Source organism: Lissotriton helveticus, chromosome 7, assembly GCF_964261635.1.
Source record: "Lissotriton helveticus chromosome 7, aLisHel1.1, whole genome shotgun sequence".
In the NCBI taxonomy this organism is placed as follows: Eukaryota; Metazoa; Chordata; class Amphibia; order Caudata; family Salamandridae; genus Lissotriton; species Lissotriton helveticus.
Genome location: NC_136068.1, coordinates 1,424,840,082 through 1,424,865,653, shown reverse-complemented (window position 1 = coordinate 1,424,865,653; position 25,572 = coordinate 1,424,840,082). Strand labels below are relative to the sequence as shown.

The window sequence follows — 25,572 nt, the reverse complement described above, 5'->3', positions numbered from 1 at the left end:
AAGTGCCCACTCCTGGGCACCCCCAAGGTGAAGCCAGGCATCCTAGCGTTGTTGGGGCCGTTGTGGAGATTAAGCAAGCTATTGCCCAGAGTTGCAGAGTGGGACCCATGATTAGTATAAGCACCGAGGCGAGAATTAACAGGTCCGAGGAAATTGTGCCCAAGGCCCGCCGAGGCGGGAATTGAACCCTGGTCCCGGGACAGACTTCTGCATCAGGGTCTGCCGCTCTAACCATTGAGCCACACTTCTCCACTAGGGAAAGGATGTACTACAGAATAGCGAGAGTTAAAAATACATTAAAACTATTTTTTTGCAGTTTTGGTAGATGGAGATACAATCTTGATGCTGATATTGTGAATAGAGGGGCATAAACATGATGAACCAAGAATACTTTGAGGACATTTACATGATGCACACATTTATATTATGCTGTTAGAAATTGGGTTACTGGTACACAGGGGTGTGAGCCCTGATCAAGAAGCAACCACAGTCCTAGTCTGGGTAAGGTACAAGCAAACCTCAAATTAACCTGTGCTCACCCCTTGGTAGCTTGGCACAAAGCAGTCTGGCTTAAATTAGAGGCAATGTGTAAAGTATTTGTGCGACACTTCAAACAGTACAACAGTGACAACACCACAAAAAAGATCCCACAACAGGTTAGAAACTAGAGCTTAATTTAATAAATAAAACTAAACCAAAATTACACAAAAATGTAATCCGTAGAACTAGAGTTAATATTTTTTAAAGAATAAACATTAGAATAGCACCTAAAAATATAAAGTGACAAATGGGGGTTACTGGTCACACTGGAACGGGTCAAAATTAAAAGTTCAGGCAAACCACAATGGAGCATGGGTTGAATATAGTCCCATATTAGACTCGCTAAAAGTTTACCGTGTCAAGTTTTGCGTCGAGAATCCTGTTCACATTGGAGAGGGTCGCTGGGAGCAAGGAGGCACCATGGAAGGTGGTTGGCATGATGTATGTCATGGATAGGTGAGCTGTAGCTTTGCGTTGGCGGTCCTCCGCGAAAATCGATGCTTGCTGTGCAAAGAGATGGGCTGGTGGGGGCTTGCGATGATTTCCGGTACAAGCGGTGTGGGTTCAATGCAATCAGGCCTGTTCGCAATGCGAAAATCTTAAAAGCTTGGCTTAGGAGCCAGCTGAGCCAGAGCAAAGGCCCCGGATCCGGGGGGGAACCACCTAGGGGTCCGAAAATTGCTGAAGATTAGTCTAGGAGCTGCTGAGGATCCTTTAATATTCCTAAAGCTCAGATCAGGAAGCCAGCAGACTTGCCCTTTGAGTCACTTTGGGGTCCTGGGTTTAAGATGGGCTGCAGTTCCAGTTCTTCTTCCCCAGGCAAGAGGATAGCAGGCAGAAGGCCAGCACAGCAGGGCAGTAGCTCCTTCAGGGTAGCAGTCCACCAGAGTGGCAATCCTTGTATCAGCACCCCAGTACTTCATTCTGGCAGAGTATCCACGGGTCCAAAAGTAAAATGAAGTGGTGGCGACTGAGGTCCCACTTTTATACACTGTTGTGCCTTTGAGGTAGAGAGAAGCTTCTAGAGCATGGGTACTCACAAACTTTCTGTCAGGGCCAAAAATGCAGTGTGGTTTGTGGCTGAAGGTCGCACCAGTAGGGGTGGGGTCAGTGGGGAGCAGGGTCAGTGGGGGCGGGGCCAGAGTAAAAAAAAATCAAACCCATTTCAAAACCTTAGACAATGCGACAATGCTGTTTTCAAAAGCTGATTTAACTACAAAGAGCACATTTTGATAATACATTTTTATTAGCAGACAATAGCAATCTTAAGCGGCATTGCATAGCTTCATACACACTTTGACCTCAATTCTATTCTCTCTCTCAGTCAGTCAGTCTCTCTCTCTCTCCCTCTCTCTCTGTCAGTTAGTCTCTCTCTCTCTCTCTCTCGGAGTCAGTCAGTCTCTCTCTCTCTCTGTCAGTCAGTCTCTATCTCTCTGTCAGTCAGTCTCTCTCACTCAGTCAGTCTCTCGCTCAGTCAGTCAGTCAGTCTCTCTCTTAGTCAGTCAGTCTCTCTCAGTCAGTCTCTCTCTCTCTGTCAGTTTCTCTCTCTCTCTGTCAGTCAGTCTCTCTCACTTAGTCTCTCTTAGTCAGTCTCTCTCTCAGTCAGTCTTCCTCTCTGTCAGTCAGTCTGTCTTGCTCAATCGGTCAGTCTCTCTCTCTGTCAGTCTCTATCAGTCAGTCAGTCTCTCTCTCTCTCTCTCTCTCTCTCTCTCTATCTCTCTCTCTCTCTGTCAGTCTCTCTCTCTCAGTCAGTCAGTCTCTCGCTCTTAGTCTCTCTCTCTCAGTCAGTCTCTCTCTCTCTCCCAGTCAGTCTCTCTCTCTCTAAGTCAGTCTCTCTCTCTCTGTGAGTCAGTCTCTCTCTCAGTCAGTCTCTCTCTCTCTCAGTCAGTCAGTCTCTCTCTCTGTCGGTCTCTATCTCTTAGTCTCTCTCTCAGTTTCTCTCTCTCTCTCTTTCTCTCTCAGTCAGTCAGTCTCTTTCTCTCCCTCAGGCATTCAATCAGTCTCGCTTTGTTAGTCAGTCTGTCAGTCAGTCAGTCAGTCTCTCTCTCTCTATCTTTCTCAGTCTCTCTCTCAGGCAGTCAGTCTCTCAGTCATTCAGTATCAGTCTCTCAGTTAGTCAGTCTCTCACTACTCTCTTTCCACTCACTCTCCACTCTCTCTCTCTTCACTCTCTCTCCACTGTCACTCTCTCCACTGTCTCTCCACTCTCTCTCTCTTTTCACTCTTTCTCCACTGTCTCTCTCTCTCTTTCTCCACTCTCTCTCTTCACTGTCTCTTCACTATTTCTCTCCACTTTCTCTCTCTTCGCTCTCTCTCTCCACTCTCTCCACTCTTTCTCTCTCCTCTCTCTCTCTTTCTCCACTCTCTCTCTCTCTCTTTGGGGGGCCATGGGTATGTTAGGAAGGCCTACCAGCCACTGGTGGCCCGTGGGCCATACTATGACTACCATGGTTCTAGAGGCATGCCTTTAAAGTGCACAGTGGCTCTAAACTCACTACAGGGGGGTATGCAGCCCTTTGTGTGGAGATAGGACACAACCTATTCAGCTGTAAGTGAGGCTGAGCTGAGCTCTTCCCTCCCATCCCGCCAGTGAAGGTACATCCAGTCACACCTAAGCTCCCATTGTGTGTGGCTCTCTAGGAGCAATATAGAAAGGCCTAACAGCTAGCTACAGCCGGTAGGAAGCTGTCTCTTTATATAGTATACCAAAAAGCGGTGTCCTGTATATAGAGTCTGTTTATCCCTTCAGAATGGATAGGGGCTTGCTCTGGCAATCCCAAGGTGCTCTCTTTAGGGCAGTGTGGGCGAGCAGTCTTAGGATTATCAGAGAGTAGTGTTTGACATTTGTTGCACAGACAGATTCAATAAATGACACACACACTCTGCTTACATATACTTATCATATGTTTCTGTGGGACCTCTTTCGGTCATGACATGGTAGAGGGACAAGGACAAAAGTTCCACTAGCAGATCGGTTGCCGCGCAAATCCAGACCTACTCCCACTGGAAGACTCCCTCCCTTCCCAACTGCTCCCTCTGCAAACATAACACAAACAGCAGGCAGTAGAGGCATTTCCAGGGCCGCCAGCTCATTTACTTTAGATTGTGGCTATTGGCGAGCACATAAGTAAAACTCAAACATTGCCTGGGGTGTATACAGCAGAATTAGAGGGCAGATCACAAATCACAAGCAACGAAGCAACCGAGATCCAACTGAGACTCAATTCTGGGATGCCCGTTCTACTTGCTGCTGCCTCAGGCTGGAACCACAAGCACCCGCCTGCAATTGGCTCCCTGCCAGGGGCCGCTGTCACTGTTGCGCACCAGGAGGCGCTTGATAAGTCGCATAGGACTTCCCCAGCGCGGGATGCATGCGGGCCATGCCCGGGCCAAGGGCAAACCCATCCTTGCCCGTCATTGCCAGGAAGAGGCAGCGCAGGGCCACCCCTTTTGGTTTTCTGAGCAAGTAAACTGGGACATAACTGACAGTTTTCCCTGCTAAAGATTGAAATTGTAAGTGCCGGACATTGTCCTTCCACCCCTTTCTTTTTTGTCTATAATCTTTTTGAGCTAGCACCTGGTGCATCTCTTATTTTAGCAAGTGCTTACTGCATTATCAGATAGCTGTCTCGAATGAGGGGGTTAGGAAGATAGCTGGGTCTCGTCTGAAAGTTATTAATGTTGCTAAAGCTAGCAAAACTAATGTACTCCGTAGATCTATAGCTAACAACTGTGTCCTAGATCGCAAAGATGATCTACTGACAGAGTGCCAAGATAGTCTAGATCCTGACTCTAATTTAACCACTGGAGAAAAGGTACCTATCCCACTTGAGATTCAACTCCCCCCAGACAATTCGCCTCAACTGTTAAACGAATCCCTTCTATCTTTACTAAACGTGTTACAAGGTGTTGAAAGGACAAGTCCCCTAGCCATAGAAACTCTATGCAAACTACTGTTTCTAACGAGATTGTTAACAAAGGAAGCCTTAACGCCTTATCTGCAGAAATAGAGTCTAATTCAATAGGAGGGGACAATGTAGATACTATCAGTACTGTTGACCCATAGTGATATTATCATCTCCTTGGCTAATAGATTCTTACCATTATAGGATCTTTCAGATCACTTCCTTGAAGGGGTATCAGAAGTAGAGATGGTATCCTCTCTGCCAAACTCAGAGACTCCCAACTTTAGCATCCTAAATGCCTTCTGTGAATAGCGAAAGTCTTAAAGTTAGGATTTTTCTCAAATTAGGAGTCCTAAAGTTAGGAGTCCTAACTTTACTACTCCTAAATTGAGAAAAATCCTAACTTTAAGACTTTCGGTATTGAAAGAAGGCATTTAGGAGTCCTAAAGTTAGGAGTCCTAACTTTACTACTCCCAAACTGCGAAAAATCCTACATTTAAGACTTTCTGTATTCACAAAAGGCATTTAGGAGTCCTAAAGTTAGGACTCCTAACTTCTGTGAATACCGAAATGAGTAAGTGCGTTCTGTGAATACCAAAATGAGTAAGTGCCTTCTGTGAATACCAATATGGTTGTAAATTTAGGATTTTGTCTTAAGTTAGTTCTGTGAATCGGGCCCCCTGTTCCATCCCTGAGCTTACTGCCAAGATGCGCAATAGACGAACATCTTTCTGCGGGCCTCGACACGTAAGTTCTAATGACTAAATTATGAATACTATCTTGGAACGTGGCCGGTTTAAGAAATAAGGTAGTACTCCCCTACTGGGTTAAATATATTGAACTCTTTGATATCTGTATACTACATGAAACATAGGCCACAGCACCAGTTTTCATTCCTGGATACATCATTATATGTCGCCCAGCAGTCACTAATAGACCAGGATGACCAGCATGTGGGCTTCTGATATGGATCAGAATTGATTTACAAAGTTCCACAAAAGAAATGAAGACCAATAGCCCTGATATTCTTGCAGTACATCTCAAGGGAAAGAATGGCAAGTCTGTGGCCATATTCAACGTTATGCTCGAGGCACTAAAGCGGGTTGTAGTTCTCCAACACTCCAAGCGCTAGAAGATTGCTCAAGAAAAGAGAGCCACCTTCGCCCTTAATAATAGCCAGAGATTTTAACGTGACTTTTGAACTACTCAATTTTGATGATCTAACCAATATTGACCGGATAGACTAGCTGTGGTCTGTTCCCCGGTTTGAACTATAGCCAATTAAAAAATGGACGCGACCAGCTTTGCAGCTCCAAGCAATTACCCTTGAGTATGGCCTAAGGGCAGCAAATGGACGCACATAAAGTCCGATATGATAGGGGCAAACTCGTTCAATAGAACTGTGAACATGAGTTGCATCGACTATCTATTGATTGATGTAAGATTATGGCCTGGAGTGATGGACATGTTAGTTGGGATGACCATCGATAGTGACCACAACCCTCTCGAGCTTGATATGACATCACTCTGGAAAAGACATTGCAACCCATCTGGCACCATGATAACAACCAAGATGATTTGTCCCACGAATGAGAATAGAAGAATGAAGTGGGCCCGGGTTGCAATAGATACCTCTAAATGTGATGTAATAAAGCAATTATTATATAAAGCCATTGAAAATTCCCCTAATTTGAGTGACCAACGGGAGGGCCTACTAAAGGTAATAGATAGGCACACATCTCTGTTTGAGCACACATTCTCCATATTCACACTACAGAGTCGGAATCAATGCAAACGTCTGTCTATTCACCCACAATTCTCTTGGTTCAATGAAGATTACCAGAATCTGAGGGCTGCCCTAGCTGCTGCAGTCAGAACAAATAATGTTCCAGAAATAAGAGAGGCCAGGAAGACCTACAAGGTAGCCCAAGCAAAAGCGAAAAAAGACTGGGCTGAAAATCGCTGGGGACAAATCCATGATGCTTGCCAGAAGAAAGATTCCCAACAATTTTGGCTGTTGGTTACAAGGGGAGAGGCCGACAGACCAAGGTTGCCTAATAGTAACATCTCTGTAGCTGCCTAGGTTGATCACTTTTCTGCTGTTTACACTGGGTCAGCAGAGTCAGATACTGAAGTCCCTCCATGTGAATATTTTGGCACTCGATCCAGTGAGATGTTCTCATTAAACAAAATTACTCAAAGTGTAACATTGACACCTAAGAACAAAGCCTCGGGTCCAGATGGCGTACTTGGAGACGTCTTTCTCAATGATATCGCAAACTGGTCCACATATATTTGGATATTTCCAATGGAATTGCTGCTGGGGCACCAATACCACCGTTTTGGAAGGGAGCAGAAGTAATACCGATGTTCAAAATGGGCGACCGTGCACTGCCCTCCAACTATAGGCTGATTAGTTTAATCAATGGTGTCCAGAAGATCTTCGCCCGTGCCCTTTTGTCCAAGATTGCAGATAGGATGGATCAAAACAACATCTTATCCCCTTTTCAAGCTGGGTTTAGGAGGAAAGTTAGCACCATCAACCATGTTTTCAGATTTGCCTTAGTGGCATGGAAAACAGTGAACATCCAGCAAGTTAGTTTATAAATTGCTTTTATTGACCTAAAGTCTGCCTTCGAACTTATTCAGAGACGCAAGTTATGGCAGGTATTACAGGATTTGGGGTTACCTGCGGAGCTTCTTGCACTGGTAGTTTGGCTGCATGGAGACACCTAGGCAAGGGTACGTTGGGGGGAATCAAGGGCAATTGACTGAACAAACCAAAGTTGTTAGGGGGGTTCGGTAAGGGTATGTCCTGGCTCCCACCCTGTTTTCAATTTTTATAAACGGGGTGGTGAAGCATTTGGAGGAAGTTTCTGCTAATGCACCTACATTAGGGGGTGGAAAAGTAACAACTTCATTATTTGCGGATGACACATCAGTAGTCTCCAAGACCCCTAGTGGCCTTCAACTCCTTCTGGGTCGCTTAATGGCCTTTTTCAGTGAGAGAGGACTGGAGGTTAATACCTCGAAAACTAAGCTCCTGACAATGTACCCTCACAAATCGTTCAAAGGTAAACTGACCCTGGGAGGGAATCCTTTGGAGAACAATGACATGGAAGCATCACATCATCAAAAGGAACCTCCAGCAGTTGAAAGAGCACAGGACCTCTCAATCTAGGCCTGTAGCAGCTCCACTTCAGAATTACGGAGAAGGTAGCAACATCTGCCCTGTACAGGGCCGAAAGCTGGGTTTTCCACAATCTTGAGGGCCTTCTACAGACTGAAAATAAGTTCTTAAGATCTTTATGCTCTCTCCCCCAGAGTACCCAGCTTATTCCCCTTAGACTGGATATGGGCAGGACCACTATTGTGGCTAAAGCTAGGCTCCGTCCCCTTCTCTTTTGGTTACGACTTAAACAAACACCTGAACTCAGCCATTATGCTATAGCCTTTGAAGATCTTTACAACTTGATTGTTTCAAAACAATAGGCTGGTTTACTAAAGTTAAAGCACTGCTCTATGCCATAGGCCTGGGATCCCTGTGGTACATTTCTAATCCTAGCCTCCTACCTGTTGGAGATGTTGTAAAATCCCACTATTGGAATTGGATGGTTCAGTCGACTGCTTCCCAGCCCTCTGCTGGCCATCTGACATCAGAGTTTATGGAGTTTAAGTGTATAGGTATGTACCAACAGTATATGGAGGTAATTTCGGCCCCACAAGACATGAAGCTCTACATACAGTTTAGATTCGGTTGACTCCCTGTGAACTCCTTCAAAGTGGCTTAGCAACGATCTTCCAAGGCTGTACAGCCTTGCCCTGGTTGCCCCGGGACACTCGAAAAAGTTAAACATGTCTTTATTGCGTGTCCGTTATATACTACACCAAGACTTAAATGGCTAGCACCTGTATGTAAGCTAATGGGAACCCTGACCCACCGAGAATCTTTTCCCTGGCCATTAATAATCTGCCCAGTGGCAAAATGCTTGGAGAAAATATGGATCACTAGGCGCTATGCAATAAAAAGAGAAAAAGCATACCCCCGATCTTCTTGCTACCTCTTTTATCATATCCTAATAGCTTTTTATCTTGTAGTACTATTTAATTGTCTTTTCAGCTGTTTAGTAAATATAACTAACTGCTAGCCAACCCAAAGCTAGCATTATGAACATTTATCCTTACTCTGGCTGTACAGTACCTTTGTATTGTTTCGCACTTGCACTTTCTTCAAAATCCTCTGTAGGTTTATTTTTTACATAGGCTAACAATAGAGATGACTTATTACATTTTATAAGTGTAATTTCCAAATAGTAAAAGAAAACTGGTTCATGTTTGTTGTCTGCAGTAGTGAAAAACAAACTTAGGAGTTTTTCTTTACCAAGACATGAAAAGCTAAAAAGCACATCTCCAACTTTTTCAATATCATAAACAGAAAAAAGCGAGAGAAAAAGAACAGGTGGCTGCCTTCCCTTGACAAAATCTATATATAAAAAAAAGAGTGAGCACCTTGTTTACCTAACAAAGAATCCTTTAGAATCTCTCACTTACAGCAATGCAGGGGGGAACCTTCTGGATTTTTAAAATAACCCTCATTCACCCACCTAGTTAGTGACATGCATCATCATTGGGTTCCCTCCTTGGATGCCAATTGCCTTTAGCGTGTGCTTTAATGCCTTATTACAGCGGAACTGGCTGTTTTTAGAGTGAAACTAAAGGTGCAAGTGACTTAAAATTGACTCAAGTCACCTACCTAAAAGTATTTATTGTTCATGGCCTTTAGATGTCTGTGGTATCATTTACCCCTTATCATGATCAGCATTTTCAGCCATTCATGCTAAGTGCCCAAGTAGGTCATTATGGCTTTTGTCAGGACCGTATAATCAAATGCACATGTACTAAGACATGCGTAAGTGAGCCTGGGTTCAAACTCACTGTTTTTCAGAATCACATTTTGCAATAATTATTTTCTATGTAGCACTTCTCCACAACATGGATCGCTTTGAGGGGTTGGACCCTGTAGTCACACTTTCATCAAGGTGTCTCACCCTCCCCTACACCTAATGATCCTCCTTAGATATGGACCTTACAAAACCAGGATCATTTACTGCATTGCTGTAAGTGAGAGACTCTAAAGCATTTAATTTACAGGCCCTCGGCACATGTAGTGCACTTTACTAAGGACTTATAAGTAAATTAAGTATGCCAATTGGGTATATGCTAATTTTACCATGTTTTGAGTGTAGAGCACAAGCACTTTAGAGCTAGTTAGAAGTGGTAAAGAGCGATGAGTCCTAAAGCCAGAAAAAACGAAGTCAGAATAAACAGGAGGTCTGAAGGAAAAAAGTTAGGGGGAAACCTCACTAAGGATGCCAGGTCTAACAAATATGATCTGCAGTGTAGGTATCTAAGGGTAATGAAGGAGGAAGGGTAGGCAGTTAAGCTAACTGTTCTTTCAAGACTTAGCATGTTAATCTCTAAAGTTTGAATTGTGAGCGTGAGATGGATTCGCAGAAATGGAAGTGACTGCAGTATTACTATTACATAGTACAGTAACTGGGTACTTCATCTGTCGGTTGAAGTGCACTAAGACGTGTACAATGAGAATAATGCAAGTCTTTAAACAAATTTGATCCAGGTTGAAGCCAAAACCTTGCTGATAGTTGCCAGAACTTTGAGGTTTAGCTAAGCATCTATAACGTTGTTACATTAACTGTTATCATCTTTTTCTTAGGTAAAAAATCTGACAGAGGAGATGGCTGCACTGGATGAAATTATTTCAAAGTTGACCAAAGAGAAAAAGGTCTATCAAGAGGCTCATCAACAGGCTTTGGATGACCTACAAGCTGAGGAAGACAAAGTGACTGCCCTCTCTAAGATGAAGTTCAAACTGGAACAGCAAGTGGATGATGTAGGTTTATTAGCAATCTTAGCTATGCTGAGTAGTGTAAAGCTGAACCAATCTTATAAGAGCACGGGGAATGAGTGCTGAGCAATAGTACAAGTCTTTACCCAAGCATGTCTCAAAGTATTTTTTTAAACATTCAATTCTGAATCATGAAAAATTCATATTTTCACAAATTAATTGAATTTTTATGTGGAAACTATAATTCACTCTGCTTTGCTAGCCACCCTGACAGTTGAGCATGTCAATTAAAAGTCACTTCTAGAAAACAGGAGGTTGCTTGCCCCTTTCATGTATCAGTTAGGACATAGATATAATCCAATACTGATCCAGTTTTGACAAAGCTTGCTATCCTGACAAGATTGTCTTTCAACTAAGAACTTGAAACTTTCTTCAGGATTTCAATTCGTCAACTGTATCAGTTTATGTGAAAGACCTATATTGTGATAATGCATTTGGTGGCTATGCAACATATCATATGTATTGTCTGATATATTCATGACTATTGTGGCCAACTTTAGCCTTCATATTAACATTTGTTTATCTGCCTTTTTTTCGTAGTTGGAAGGAAGTCTTGAGCAGGAGAAGAAACTAAGAATGGACCTTGAAAGAACAAAGAGAAAACTGGAAGGCGACCTAAAATTAACTTCAGAATCCGCCATCGATCTAGAAAATGTCAACCAGTTAATGGAGGAGAAATGTAAAAAGTAAGGGCTTTGCAAAAGGCATGACAATACAGCCAGTGTGAATTGTAATGCACACTTCACCAGAGATGTTCGTCATTGTGTTGGTAAATTTTATAGTCATGGACAGAGATCTTTAATAATGAAAGTGATAGTATGCCAGTATAAAACATAGGATACTTATGTGGATCTGTTATAGAGGTACCCTAATATCAATGTATATAGTGGGCAGAACCTTTTTTATATCTGATATGCACACATTGTTTGAAAACATATACTAAAATATGCAAAAGAATGTGCACTGCAACCAGCTCAGACACATTACCAATCAGAAAGATCACTAGAACTTGACTGCACCATTCTCCATACTTAATGGAATTTTATTACAAATAGGTCTTAGGTGCATGCAATGGAAAGATACTTTGCATTCAATCATCTGTATATGTCTTTTTAAGAACACTTGCAGTATGTGCTAAGGTGAGCTGAATCTCTGACAAAAATTATGTTTGCAAACCATCAGTGGCACTCTATTGCTATATATTAAATATTATTTTGTATTGTGCACAATGTTTTAAAAATATGATTTTGCTAAAAGACTAGGGGCATGATTTATAGTTTGGTAAACTGGTTACTTTGTCGCAAACTTGACGGATAACACATCCAACTTACTACGGGTGCATAGAATATAGTGTACTTACTATACGACAGATGTGATAACTATATGAGCACCCCATCTTCCAAATTCTAAATGAGATCATGTATCTCAAGTACTTTGTCCAGACGTTGTTCATTAAAATTATTATGTAAATAAACATAGCAATTATGAATGGAAGCTTTACCAAATGTATATTTAACTTTAAGTTTGCACAGCTTTGTGGTCTTTTCATTCGGATTATGGGCACTAATGTATTGTGTCTAATAGGAAAGATGTTGAGTTGATTGAAATGCAAAGAAAAATTGAAGAGGAGCAATCTATGAGTACTCAACTACAGAAAAAGATTAAAGAGCTGCAGGTTAGTAACACATTTGCTTTCACAGTTTTATGGCTTTGTTGCTTCAAAGTATTACATACTAGTAAACTTACTATTGTGGATGCATCTTTTTGTAACTGATCTATAAAATGAATGATGCATGTATATAAAATGGCTAGTTGAAACATTTGAAAACATAGATGTTTAATACTTCTATACCACTTGTGAACCACATTCTCTATACTGATGTGCATTCACTTGGGCATGCCGGAGTGCACTTTGATTTCTTTATTCATGAGGGTTTTTTTAGTTCAATGCACTTTATTGATTTTTATAATGAAAGCAATACAGGGAGAATGAGGAGGAAGAAGAAAAGATTTATCCTCCAACATCCGACAGATGCACAAAGTATAGAACAGTGTGGCCCAGAGAGATAGAAATGATAAAGGCATGAAGTAACAATATGCTTAGATCCTTTACATAAGAAGCAATATAAATAGTTGGTACCTGGTTCTGTGGATGAAATAGGACTGGGTGAAGTGAATCAGGTTGGAATGTCAGATGTATATCTTCCGCGAATGTACCAATGAGGCAATAATGGAAAAAGTGAGAAAGAAGGAAAGAGAGGGTAGTATGGGGGAGTAGTAAGACAGGAAGGAAAGGGGGGAGTTATATGATACTATGTGCAGGGAGGATCCACAAGTCCGAAATGATAGGTAGAGTAAGTGTTAGTGGTCATTAGGTGAATGTGAGATTTTCCTTCTGGGGACGATTCACAAATAAAATGGTCAAGCGTATTCCAAATATCCTGAGAGGGGCTAGGCAACCTCATCCTACATAACAGGCACATTATTGCATGCCTTGTGCAGGTAGGGATGCAGTGTTGACAGAATGATGTAGGTTTCAGGAAATGATTAGCAGTTGAAGTTTTCAAATTGGGAAAATGAGTGAGGCCATTAGGCACTCTAAATATTTGGGGGCTTATTTACAAGCCTCTTGCACTGCAGGTGCATCACTTTTATTATGGGAAAAAGTGACGTACCAGCGGCGTCCAACGGGCCTGTAAATAAGCTCCTTGGTATTAACCCTTTCGATGTGCCCATCGGCCAACATCCATCGCGAAGACTGCCTCCGTAGGGCTGCGCAAGTCCGTTGGCTGACGCGGCCCCGCCCTCTCAATAAAACCTTCGCACCGGAATTGTCGCCGCGGTTACGCGGTTAATGAGAAGATATATGTTTGTGAAGGTTAACTTCACAAACACTAACAGTGTGGCCCCAAGAGTGCACTGGCTATCGGAGCTAAATCGGGATGCTGGTGTAAAAATAACATAAAGGAAATGTTGCGATATGTGTGCAGGTCATCTGGGACAAATTGTAAGCAAGATTCTGCTACAGTGGTTAAGAGCTCATGGACTAGCGGAATGGAGGGATATTTTTAGCCAGAGGTAGAAGGCTCCTAGTTTGAGGTTCATGTTTGACTTGGGTAGAAATAGATAGGTTCTATTGTAGTATTTGCTAAGGTTAACAAGGTTAACAAAGGAAGAAAATGTAGACTGTTGGCTTTCTAGCAGAGCAGGGTTGTGCAGTGAATACATCTAATAATGACTCCCATATGAAATCAGAGATGCTGGCAGGGAAAGGTTAGGACCGTTGGGATAATTTAAGAAGCAGAAACATATTTCAACAATGATGAAGACTCTCTGGGGCATTTTAGGCAATTCTTTGTCTATAGTCAATATATCTTTGAGTCTTGACCTGGCATTCAAGTAGACACCATCGAGATGGGTCTGGGAATCTGAGAGGAAGGGGGAACTAGAAGAGGGAGTGTAGTGAGTTCGTTTTTGTTGTGACAGCAGGGCTATAGTAATGGTGTTTCTGATTTATATACATGCTTGAGACAGGATCAGCACTTCTAGGAATTTCCGAATTGTATTACTGGATGATGCCATCATTTGTACTTAGAAATAAAGAGTATCTTTAAATTGGGGAGAAGAGCACATGAGAACAAGAAGGACAAGAATATGTTTTTGTTAGAATATGTTTTTATTGTGACTGAGTCAAAGAAGAGGCGTATATATGGATTAGGGGAGCAAGGACAGAAAAAAGGAATACAACATAATAATGTGGTAAACAATAAAGTAAGGCGTGGCAACAAAGTGATAATGACACTGAAAGAGTTAATCACAACCTTTTCTTGCTCTGTTGCTGCATGTAAAACCAGGGGTTTTTTCTTCATTAGGTCTCTGGGGCTGCGCCCCTATGAAATTCCCTCACATATACCTCAAAAAAATATTAAATTGATCGATTTGTTTAGTGATACGATCGTAACTCTAAACAAATTGATGTATTTAATTCTGTGCTGTCTGTCACGAGATGACAGCCCTGTTTTTCTCTGAAGCAGGAAACAGAAGCCAGGCAGTAAATCAACTTTCTGCAGTGTGAGGCAGGACAGAGGTCTTACCTTTCTGAAGCCCTTCATTGCCGTTGTAGTCTACTGTAGTATCCAATGTCGGCCTGTTATGCTGTCAGCATCAGGGCTTTGGACCTCAGAGTCTGCATCCAGTGGCAGCTTGTGAAGCCTGAAAGTGGTGAGGTGTAAAAATTAAACCATGAATTTTCTAAGGGGAGGGAGCGCAGTGAGTGAGTGTGACTGCAATACAGTGGGTTTGGGAGGGAGAAAATTAGGTTCTGTATCAATTGGGAAAACCTTAATTAGAACTCTGGTCTCGTATTTAAGTAGGTGGTCGTCTAGCAAAGTGGTGAAATCTCATTTACTTCAAATTATAGCTGCATACTAAAAAGCAGTTAGCATCTATGTTATGTTGTAGAAGCTCCTGTTTTTTTGATACACCGGTGAGACTTGAATTGAATTGAATTGAAAAGCAATTTGTATTGCGCGACTAAAACCCGAAGGCATCAAGGCGCCTACCAAAACAGATCAGGAAAAATAAGGCAAAGCACAACTACAAATATGTCCGCACAAAAAGACGAGTTTTCAAGGCTTTTCTAAATAACTGAAGGATGGGAAGAGACCTTAGTTCCAGAGGGAGGAGGTTCCACCACTTAGGTGCCAGGATGGAAAAGGCTTTACCACCCCATTTGGTTCTCCGAATGCGAGGGACTGATAAAAGGAGTCTATTAGAGGAACGAAGGTTCCTAGAGGGACTATAACGGGACAAAATGGATCCAATTCCAGTAGGGCTACTTTTTGCTAAGGCCCTATAGGTCATACACATGGTCTTAAAAAGACTTATAGCACACAGTGCCTCTAGGTGTCTCTTGACGAAACATTCATGCCCAGTTTTACATACTGGACCTCATTTTGTAAGATTACATAATATTGGCAAGTAAGGGTACTGAAAGTTGGCAAACATATGGGAAGATAATGTGTTCAGGTACATAAATGCACATTGAGGGAGCACAAAACAGTTTGCACATTGCTAAATGTGTAATCTGAGTTTTCCGATCCTTGCACTTGTATTTTCATTTGGCAAGTCATGTGTAGCATTGCTTGTGTGACTTGCCGATATTCACTAAACTTCACAAAACATTACAGAAAGCAATATTTTTAAATGAAGATTCATGACTCTTGATCTTTGGCCACAGAGCCAGATTTCATCTAGTTAGGGTATCATGAATGGAAAATGTTTGCCTCATGCATGCAAGTACTTTCTATGTGTTTTAAGTGTTTTTTTGTGTGTGTCTGCCTGATATTTTATGTGTGGTGTGTTATGTTATGTGTATGTGTATATCTATTGTGCATGCTGTACGAGAAGTGCCTTGGTGTGCCTGCTTTTCTGGCAGTTTGTACAATAGTCCCGCTCTGTCAAGCTACGAGAAGTCCCAGTAACTATGGCCAGTACACTCTCCTCCGGCCTGCCAATACACTGAATAACGAGCACAAACTGAAAACCGTATACACATTAGCCAGGGTCACACCGTCTAGATTATTGATTATTGCAGGATTCATTTTTAACAATTTTGACTTCGTATTGTACTACATGCAAATGACTGAGAGCCTCAGTTTTGCCTGCGATTGTCTAACTAAATTTTTGTACTTCACACTGGAGTGCAAACCGAGCACTACTGAAAAAATACAAAATGATCTATTAACAGAATCTATAATGCTCTCCTTTCAATCAGCAAATGACTCACTACACAGAAGTAGAATAATTGACTCAGCTCATGTGGCAATTGTCAGTAATGTAAACACTTAAACTGGGCCCAGCTCATTCACATGTTTATGCACCTAATACCTGCAGATTATCTGTGTCTCGGGGGTACTGGATAAACCTGAAACGCATGCCCAGTTAGTTGGTGTCCGCTCTGGATATGGAGGTCAAAGAGAGGTACATTTATTAAGTGCAGGCCAACAAGGGAATCCGCCTCAGATCATTGGGATCAGCTAAGTAACCTCATACTCATGCTTGGACAATACACACATTCAAGTGCTCAAATTCCCACATGAATATTCTGCCCCACCAGTTTTCAAGGCATCACAGGGTCACAAGGCTTACTGGCCCTACCCCACCCTATGAAGAGTTGTGAAAGGTGGGGTGAGTGAGGCTAAATAACCTGATTGGCATGAGCCCCTAGCGCTGCAGGGCTTAATCCTGAAGCGCCGGGGGCTAACTTCACTCAACGTCGTCAGGGGAAAGAGCTTTGCTCATGAGGCTATGGTTTTACTGGGCTGATGTCACTGGCCTCAGGGCAGGGAGATCATCAGCCCAGCAAATTTGGTTGCAGTCATCATGAGATACGCTGTCTGCACATGTGCACCAGGACATTAAAAATTCTCAGAACAAACGAGTAAGTGAGGCTGGGGTGAGTGCAACCCTCAGCCTGTGCATCGTCTTTTCTAAAAGACATCCAAAAACTCAAACTAACAGTGGCAGCTGCCACAAACAAAGGGTGAGGGGGCTGGTGGAGGTGGGTATGCAGGAGGGGGAGTGTGGGGGAATTCCAAGGGGGGATCACACTGGGGGTGTTAGAAATAATATATTTTTTTTAAGTACCATTCGCTGCCGGCCACCTTCTGCGTTGTGTTGCACCTTCTGTACTCTTCCTGGTCCCAACAGCCTCTGGGACAGACTCCCATCCAATCCCCATGCTGCAGAGCAGCGAGGGGATTGGCCTAAGCAGGCTGGATAGACGCTCTACTCAGGTCAGGGAGTCTGTGGAGGTTTCTCCATCCCGCCTGTTCATTGCTTCCTGAGACGGCCATCCAAACACATATGCTCACTTAGGGAGTGCATATTTCACTCCTTTTCCCCCTCCCACCCCTGGGGATGTCCCTCCCTACAGCGCTGGGTCACAACCAGCACATGCAAAGTAAAACAATGCTAGAACATCATTTTATTTTTCATTTTCAGCCTCTGAACCAGGGAGTGGGGCGACGCTCCTCCGCTATTGTGGAGAAGGAATATAGCATGTTACTACGCATGCTCTTACATCGCGTGCTTTTACAACAACCGTGTTGTTAGTATGCTATATCTTTACATCGCAAGTCATTAAAGCGACTTGCTGTAGGGTGCGCGCTGGACTTAGGAATATTATTATTTACTATTCCTACTCCAGTGTGTGCAACAGCAGGGAAGTTGTTGGATTTCATATCCCATACCTTAGCGCACCCTACAGCAAGTCATTCTAATGACTTGTGTTGTAAATGTATTTCATACTAACAACACTGTCATTGTAACGACCGGGTTGTAAAAGCACTGCGATGTTATGACGGCATTGTAAATACTGGTTCCCGTGGAGAGGCTGCCGCTGTGAACTGGATTTGGGGGGTAGAAAGTGAAGGGGGGAGCCCTGAAGCCCTAGATGGGGAACTGCCTATGTCTGCATCCCTGTGTGAGGCCAGACATCTGCAATTCACAGACATAAATCCCGCCCTTTCCCATTTGGCAGAGGGCAGGAGTGAATGCAAGCATGTATGATTTGGCGCCTTGTCCTCTGTAATGGCAAGTGTTATATTGTTACTCTATGTATGCGCAAAGGGAGAGTTATGTGTTTATAGTAAAGACAGTTATCTAGTTTGGCATTAAAAAAGGCCCTATCTTCATACCCTTCACATTAATGCTAAAAGCATGGCTTAATTTACAAACAATGAATGTTAAAAACGTTAAGGTAATGCATGTTATTGATTTAGTTCCCCTCTTATTTCACATGCTTTGCTTAATCTTGCATTACCTAAGAGTGTTATCTAATTGATCATGGTGTGCTTCTGTATTTTTTTACGTGCATCTTATTATTCTTGCATAATGCATACTTTGAGTTGTGCCAGGTGTTTATGAGGGGGCTTTGATTGAGAGCTCTGAAGCTGAGGGCAAAAGAAAGTGCCTGTCAGTGGGTTGGCCCCGCTGCAGAGCACTTAGAACAATGGTCATGTATTCCAGTTGCAATTTAAATTTTGTGTAAATGTGTATGAAGGGGGCCCACAGATATAAAAATGTTTACAAGGCAAAAGCAAAAGAAAATAAAGTGCTTACATGTGAGTATTTGCAGTTTATTTTGTGGGGCGGTGAAGTGGGGGAGATGTGAGGACGTGCTTTCGGGGGAGAGTAAAAGGAGAGTGTTGAAGAGGAAAGAGAGGAGGTTGAAGATGTGCACATGGACATTATTTGCATAGGAAAAGGGTATACATACCTAACGTAAAGCACACTTAACTGAACACAACTACTCCTTCCACAGGCTCCAATAATATTCAATTCACAGAATCACAATTTCAGAATTGAAACCTTCCAATGTTAATTATTTAGTTTATTTATAACAAAGCATTGTCGTTGCTCATTTACCTTAAACAGCTAACAACCATTGACAAAGCCAATTGTACTGACAGGTTTTAGGTGTATGTCAGTTGTTGTGTTATACATATGGATGCAATAACATCTCAGAAAGAAATCAAAATACCGGTTGGGTGGCACACTAAGGGAATCTCATAAATGTATTTGGCTTGTTCCCTTTAAAGAGTTCCACCTAAAGACCTTTCTGCACATATTTTTATATGACTGATTGCAGTCAGAAGCTGTAGGTGTTTCCCGAAGCCTGGTTTAGAGCATTTTCTAAACTTGATGCTGTATGGAGAGCAAGACATTGGGGAAGCACACACTTTAAAGGGCCTGTATTTGTTGTCCTGTGCAATTTCCAATTAACTTTTGAGCATATTAATGCTGTAAGATATGGGGCATTTTTTCAGTTTAATATTTCAAGACTATACGTTGCCTCTGCTATATAAACCTTGCTTTACAACTAAATGTGTTTATTCTACAATGCCAATTTGCCAATCCTTTTCCATGTTTTTCTTGGGAGGAAGACCCACCCTGGAACCCATGTTTGCCCACTAAGCTTGCTCACTTTGCTCGCTACATGGAAGTCATACCCAAATTTTATGCCCTACCACTTTCAAATGCCACCAGCCTTCATTGTATAAAATGATTTATTCTTTAATCTAGATCTTTATTTGGCTGTCATTTGACCATGTTTGTGTTTAAAACACTTTCTCAACTTATACTAGGCTCATGTTGAAGAAATGGAGGAAATAATTGAAGCTGAGAGGACGACCCGTGCTAAAATAGAGAAGCAGAAAGTAGATCTCTCAAGAGAACTGGAAGATATCAGTGGAAGGTTAGATGAAGCCGGAGGTGCAACAGCAGCTCAGATCGAGATGAACAAAAAGCGAGAATCTGAATTCCAAAAAATGCGCCGGGATATTGAAGAGTTGACTTTGCAAAATGAAGCATCATTAGCAACCATTCGTAAGAAGCATGCTGACAGCATCGCAGAACTTGGCCAGCAAATTGAAACTCTTCAGCGCGTCAAACAGAAACTTGAGAAAGAAAAGAGCGAATATAAAATGGAAATTGATGATCTCTCAAGTAGTATGGAATCAGCTAGCAAAGCAAAGGTAAGACTTGTGATGCCAAGCACTAATAACTGTGTTGTGTGTTGATTTAATGTGGTACAAAAAGGAAAAATCAATAGGCAATCCACTGACAAAATGTCCTCAACAGCTATGTTGAAATATTTGTTTCTGTCATTAACAAGACAAAGGGCATATCCCCTTCAATCTAAAGGAATTCTACAGCCCTTGCTAACAACTGTGCAGCGGAGCAGTACCCTAATACTCAGTGGGTAGCTATGCACTAAAACCACTAAAGCAATTGCCCCCTCTCTAAATGGAAGTAGGACGTAACCTCACTGGGTTTTTTCAACACACAAGCAGCCGACGCCCATGCAAGTAAGAGCGGTGGAGCCAAGTTGGGGGGGGGGGGGAGATTTGACAGACAACGACAAGGGAAATTTAATTATTTATTTAATTTCCCATTGTGGTCGTCTGTCGAATCCCTTCCAACCCGGTCCACCACCCCACCCCTCTTACCTGCACGGGCCACAACTGCATAAATGTTGGATATTACTTACATGCTTTTCTCATGTGTGGATCTGTTTTCAATGTGATTCAGCATTTACGTGAAAATCTTCTGAGTGTTTGGGAGAGCTTGACATGTCCACCAAAAAGAGGACCATCATTTGCTAGTCTATGTATATGGGTTGTTTGTGTACTACAGTTTTTACTAATGAAAGAGCCCCACACTGGTGTTGGGGTGACGCACACGTGAAAATCCCATTCCTGTGGTACGTGAGTGGTGCTCCAATACCATGGCCCACAAATGGGCTTCTGGTCCTCTCTTGTCACGTGCCCAATTGGTGAGTAGTTGCATACTGTAAACCCATTCGGTCCAACAATCAGCACTCATATACAAATATATGAGAACTACATATGTAGCATGCCAAAATGTTACGCAATAAATAAACAGAATTCAGAAATTGTGTAGGAGTTAGGAGACTTGCGGAGTAAAGGCACTCTGCACCTAGAGTCTAGGGTTCAATGATCACACATGCAGACCACACTCAACAAATGTCTTCTTTTAGAATCCCTGTTTTCCCTGTTGTTAATAGAGTAGAAATAATATTTGCCAAACTGTGGATTGTTTGAGGGAAAAGACTCTGAGGTAAGGTGTGATGCACAAATACAAAAGTGATGTCCCTTTATTTTGTTATTACTTTCTATTTGAAGATATATCTAGAAAAGATGGTACGGACACTAGAGGACCAGCTTGCTGAGGCGAAGATCCGAAATGATGAAAATCAACGACTTGTCTCTGACTTAACCACGCAAAAGGCTCAGCTTCAGACTAAGACTGGTGAGCATGAAATGCAGTTAAACGTTGCTTCATATCGTCAACTAATGTTTACTGAATTTTATATACGACCCAAGTGCCTCTGTCGATCCTATCAAAGCAGTATGGAAATTACAACAATTGCGGATAGCTTCTGAATATTTCTAAAATGAACACAGGTGCATTAGATCTATCAGTTCCTATATCATTATGAAGAATGCAGACTGTAGTTCATTTGGAAGTAAACTAATTATCAATCACTCACATCAACTCTAAATGTAAATCCAGTTCCTGTGCATTTGGAGGGATAGAATGTCTCTCAGGAACCCCTTCACACATGGGATCTTGCGACGGCTAGAGGCCAGTCTGGAAGTATAACCCCTGCACTAGAATTTACTTGTGCCTTCCTCTTTCTGTGCAAGTATGGACTGGGTACAATGAGATGTAGGAAAGAGGCCCATCTTTGCAATGTCGGTCTTATTCTTCTGCTCCGCACATGGAAAGGAAAGCTGAAAGAGAGATATGAAAAAAGGCGGGACAGAGCCGCACCCTGCAGACCAACCATCGTCTGCCGGTTAGATTAAAATGGAATGAGACATACAATCAAAGTTGGCAAGAGGGCGAGGAGAAGAAGGCTGGCAGAGTGTCACACATTTCCGCCCCTTCTGTGATTGTATTCATTTACACAGTGTGTAGATAGATTTGCCTACCAGGCAATTGTCTCAGTGCTCCCGCCTGACTGGCACTTGCATGTGTATCTAATAAACAAAGCAGGTGACTTCCTTCTACCACCTTGCTTCTGAATTGTCTGACAGCATGTGTCATGTGATAGATGGCACGTCGTTTAGCCCTTTATTCGATAAGGTCCAGAATTCTTCCTAGTTGAGCAGACCTATAGTTGTCATGTCATAACTATATCCTATGGCATGTTGCTGCTTATTTTGTTGTTGCTACAGTCTGACCATTTGTCACACAGAGCCTCCATCCTGTTGCTTATTGCAAAAATAGTGATTGTGGATTTTTGTGAATACTGCTATAAAGCAGAATGTGCGTCCTCCGTGATGTAAATTCTCAGTGATATTTAGGCCTAGGTGTCTTCAACTGAGGTGGTGGTCACAGATGGCTGGATGTCTGCAGAAACAAACAGGCTGCTGCTCTTGCTCACCCTAAGGGTTCCACTCTATGTAAATGCTTTCATGTGTTTCTCTGATAGGCTCATATTTGCTTCCTCTTCTCCCTCAGCAATGGGACCATTCACAACACTTTGGGGAAAAAGAGCTAACAACATTGGTTGGGTTATGAGCACTGTAGATGTTGTACTGCCCTGTGGCAGTATTGTTTCAAAGGTCATATTACTGAGGCAAGCTGGCTTGGTGTGATTATCTTATAGTTATTATAGGCACAGTGAGAATTGTGCTGTGACCTGGTGAATTGACAGTGTTTATTCAATGGTAGCAATACTTCCACTTGCTGTTTTTTCAGATTTTGTTTTGGGTCGCTTTGTAGGGGGTGGTGATAGAATATAACTTGTAGAGCACTATCCTGTGCATTCCTTAGACAGGGCCAGCTGTAGCGGGCATCAGGCGTTTCCCTGGAAGGCTGGAAGGGTAGGGACCTGTTTTGCCGCCGTGGGGGCTGGTTTTGTAACTGGGGGCAGGTTTTACAATATGGGCCCTTAGTAACATAAGCAGCAATGCTTTACACTTGCACACCATCTCCTCCCTGAGGGGCTGCTCTGACAAAATTGCCAGAGTTGCTTTGGGTTCCCAGTCCAGCCCAGTCCTTAGATGTGTGTTTTGTAAAGACATAGCTAACGCATTGTTTACTTTTTGCTTTAAGACAATCTTTAGTAAGTAATACAAATACTTTTACAAAATGATTATCATTGACCATGATTTTGGACTAAGGACAGTAGCAGATCAGAAATCATGAATACCCTTAATGAAGCATATTTAATACAACCTTGTTATATGATTGTTCTGTGCTCATCAAAATAAGTGCCTTGAAACAGCAATAAAGTTATTTATTGCGTGTAGTTTATTGAAAAAAGACTCAGTATTTATGCTACTTTACAATTTTTTGAATATTTATATGTCGTGCTCGATGGGGGTGTGTGTGTCTGGGTTAAGGGGGTGGGACATGATTTCAGGGTAGTGGTTAGACTGTACAGGGCAACACTATATGCTTCCTCAAGAATGCAGGCAACATTTGGTATTGGGCAGGTCGTGGTGCTGCCACAAAACTTGCTCTTCAAGTAGTAGCTATGGGTCTTTTGTCTTATTTATGCTGAGCATACTTGAGGAACACCTCAAGCATCATTAAATTGCATTTGTACTTCAGAAATAAGTTTCCCTGAATTAATTATAATCATGCCCTTATGCCCTTACACTCTGTAACACACTATTCTATTATATTGTTAAAAACATCTATTAAAAACCAATATGTAAAATGTATGTAAATATCGATTTGTTGCAACAATACCAATCTAATGTTGGCACCTGTTTTGGACACCAAATGCCACATTAAACATGCCTCCTCTTTTGCCATCTCCTTCTCAAGCACTTGTAGTCCCGCCTCACTGAATTTGTACTTTGTGATTGCCTCAGGAGCCATGATGAATAATGTAATCAGAAAAATTAGAAGAATGGATTTTTTAAATTGTCAGTTATAATAGGTTCAAATTCCACAAAATGGAAGCCAGATGGTTAAAGTTGGAAGATGATTACCAGAAACAACGAGCTATTAGCATGCCTCAAACAAAACACCATATTTGCACAGGAAATTGAATTTTCCTCTTTTTAATATGTCATTTCCTGTTGTCAGGGTATTTTTGCTCATGTGCAGTTCTGATAGGTGCAATTGCAAATGGTAAAATCATTTTGAAGGGATGAGGACAATACTCAAAATTGGTTGATGTTTCCAGGTCCACAGCTGATTTTACTAGCCAATAACTGTAAAATGTGATGCAGTTTTACTACCCCTGATTCACTTAACAACATTTAATCAGGGCCTGGGTTTGGTGGCCCACAATTTTAAAAAGGTTTATGTCTTGAACCCTTAATCATAGTCAAGAAATTCCCACAGTGAATTGCTCAGGGAGTGCAGAGATGTCTCGTAGTTTATGGTAAGGGTCTCAAATGTGTTTAGAACAGCAATATTGAAAGTAGTGTAACAAAAGCGCTGGACCACGGTGGAGGCAAACCTCCATATGAAACTAGTCAGGAGTACCCAGTGCATTGGAATATTTGGCTGGAAATAAAAGCTAAAATCTGCATAAGGAAACGCCCAGCATTTTGAGAAGTTGATACAATTGGAACATCTGCTAAATAATGGTGGATGCCGCCTCCACCAATCTTGCTGTTTCTCTACCCATTTCGCGGAGTACTGAAGCATTTCCATGGCAGAACCTCAGCTTGCTCTGTAAGTGGACACCATTGAACTGGTGACCATTTGCCACTGGGCTGCTCAGTCAGCGTGACTGTCACCCTCCCTCTTCAGGGCGAGGGGTGATGGAACAATGGCTCCTTTTTTCCTGCAGGGGTTCGTCGTGCAAGGCATGGTGGACCCTGGCAAAAAAGCCTGGAGTTGCCCCTATGCACTTGGAGAAACCTCCGGGTGTTTTAGTGCTACCGTGTTTTTCTTTTTCATAAACCCCACCCCCACACCCACCTCTTTGGCTGTTTGCTTCCAAGAAAGGAAAACATATCATGGTGGCCCACTTGTCATTAGCAGTGATTAAAGTGCAGAAACATCAGATCCTGTTTCGTCACAGGTATCCCTGCCAGACATTCGAGGACCTGTAAATACATTGGGCAGCCCTTCAACAGAGCGGATGTGGCCAACTCTTGCCTGCCAGAGTCTAAACAGCAGCTAAGATTCTGCAGCTCACAATCTTATAGTCCAGCTATTGCTCAGGAAAACAGGTTCAGGGCCACTGCAGTCAGGCAGGGTGGAAACCCATATGCGTGTCTCAGAAACATTTCTACCATCCAGCCAAGAAGCTAGTGAAGGACCAGTGCTCTACCAAGGAGAGTAAAGCAACATTGGTCCAATGGGAATGGGTTCACTAGTGATTGTCATTGATCTAAAGAAGCGCTGATCTGAGAACAGATTTAGAAATATGGGATAGCCTGGCATTGTTGTTTCCCCGTGGTCAGTAGCCATCATCTATTTTGCAAACATGCACATTCAGTGTTTGAGCTGTTAGTGGTTACACTGCTCTTTAGAATGATACCAGTGTTTGAGATTACTGTGATAACAAAATGGAGCCTCCAGTACAAAAGAGATGGACTCTGGACTTATTTTATCTGGAGGGCCTGCATGATTCACCATTGATGCTGCTTTCTTGCACTTCACAATTATGAATTACACTTCCACCAGTCAGGAGCT

General features: G+C 42.4%; 1 protein-coding gene across 1 annotated transcript in view; it reads left to right on the top strand.

The window, feature by feature from the left end:
* Nucleotides 1-25,572, top strand: part of LOC144770330 (myosin-1-like) — a 266,975-nt gene that overhangs the window by 193,926 nt on the left and 47,477 nt on the right. The window contains exons 23-27 of the mRNA XM_078654762.1: nucleotides 10,180-10,356; nucleotides 10,912-11,057; nucleotides 11,956-12,046; nucleotides 19,521-19,910; nucleotides 21,081-21,207. Of these exons, the coding sequence (XP_078510888.1) occupies nucleotides 10,180-10,356; nucleotides 10,912-11,057; nucleotides 11,956-12,046; nucleotides 19,521-19,910; nucleotides 21,081-21,207 (931 nt within the window). The remainder of the gene's footprint in view (nucleotides 1-10,179; nucleotides 10,357-10,911; nucleotides 11,058-11,955; nucleotides 12,047-19,520; nucleotides 19,911-21,080; nucleotides 21,208-25,572) is intronic.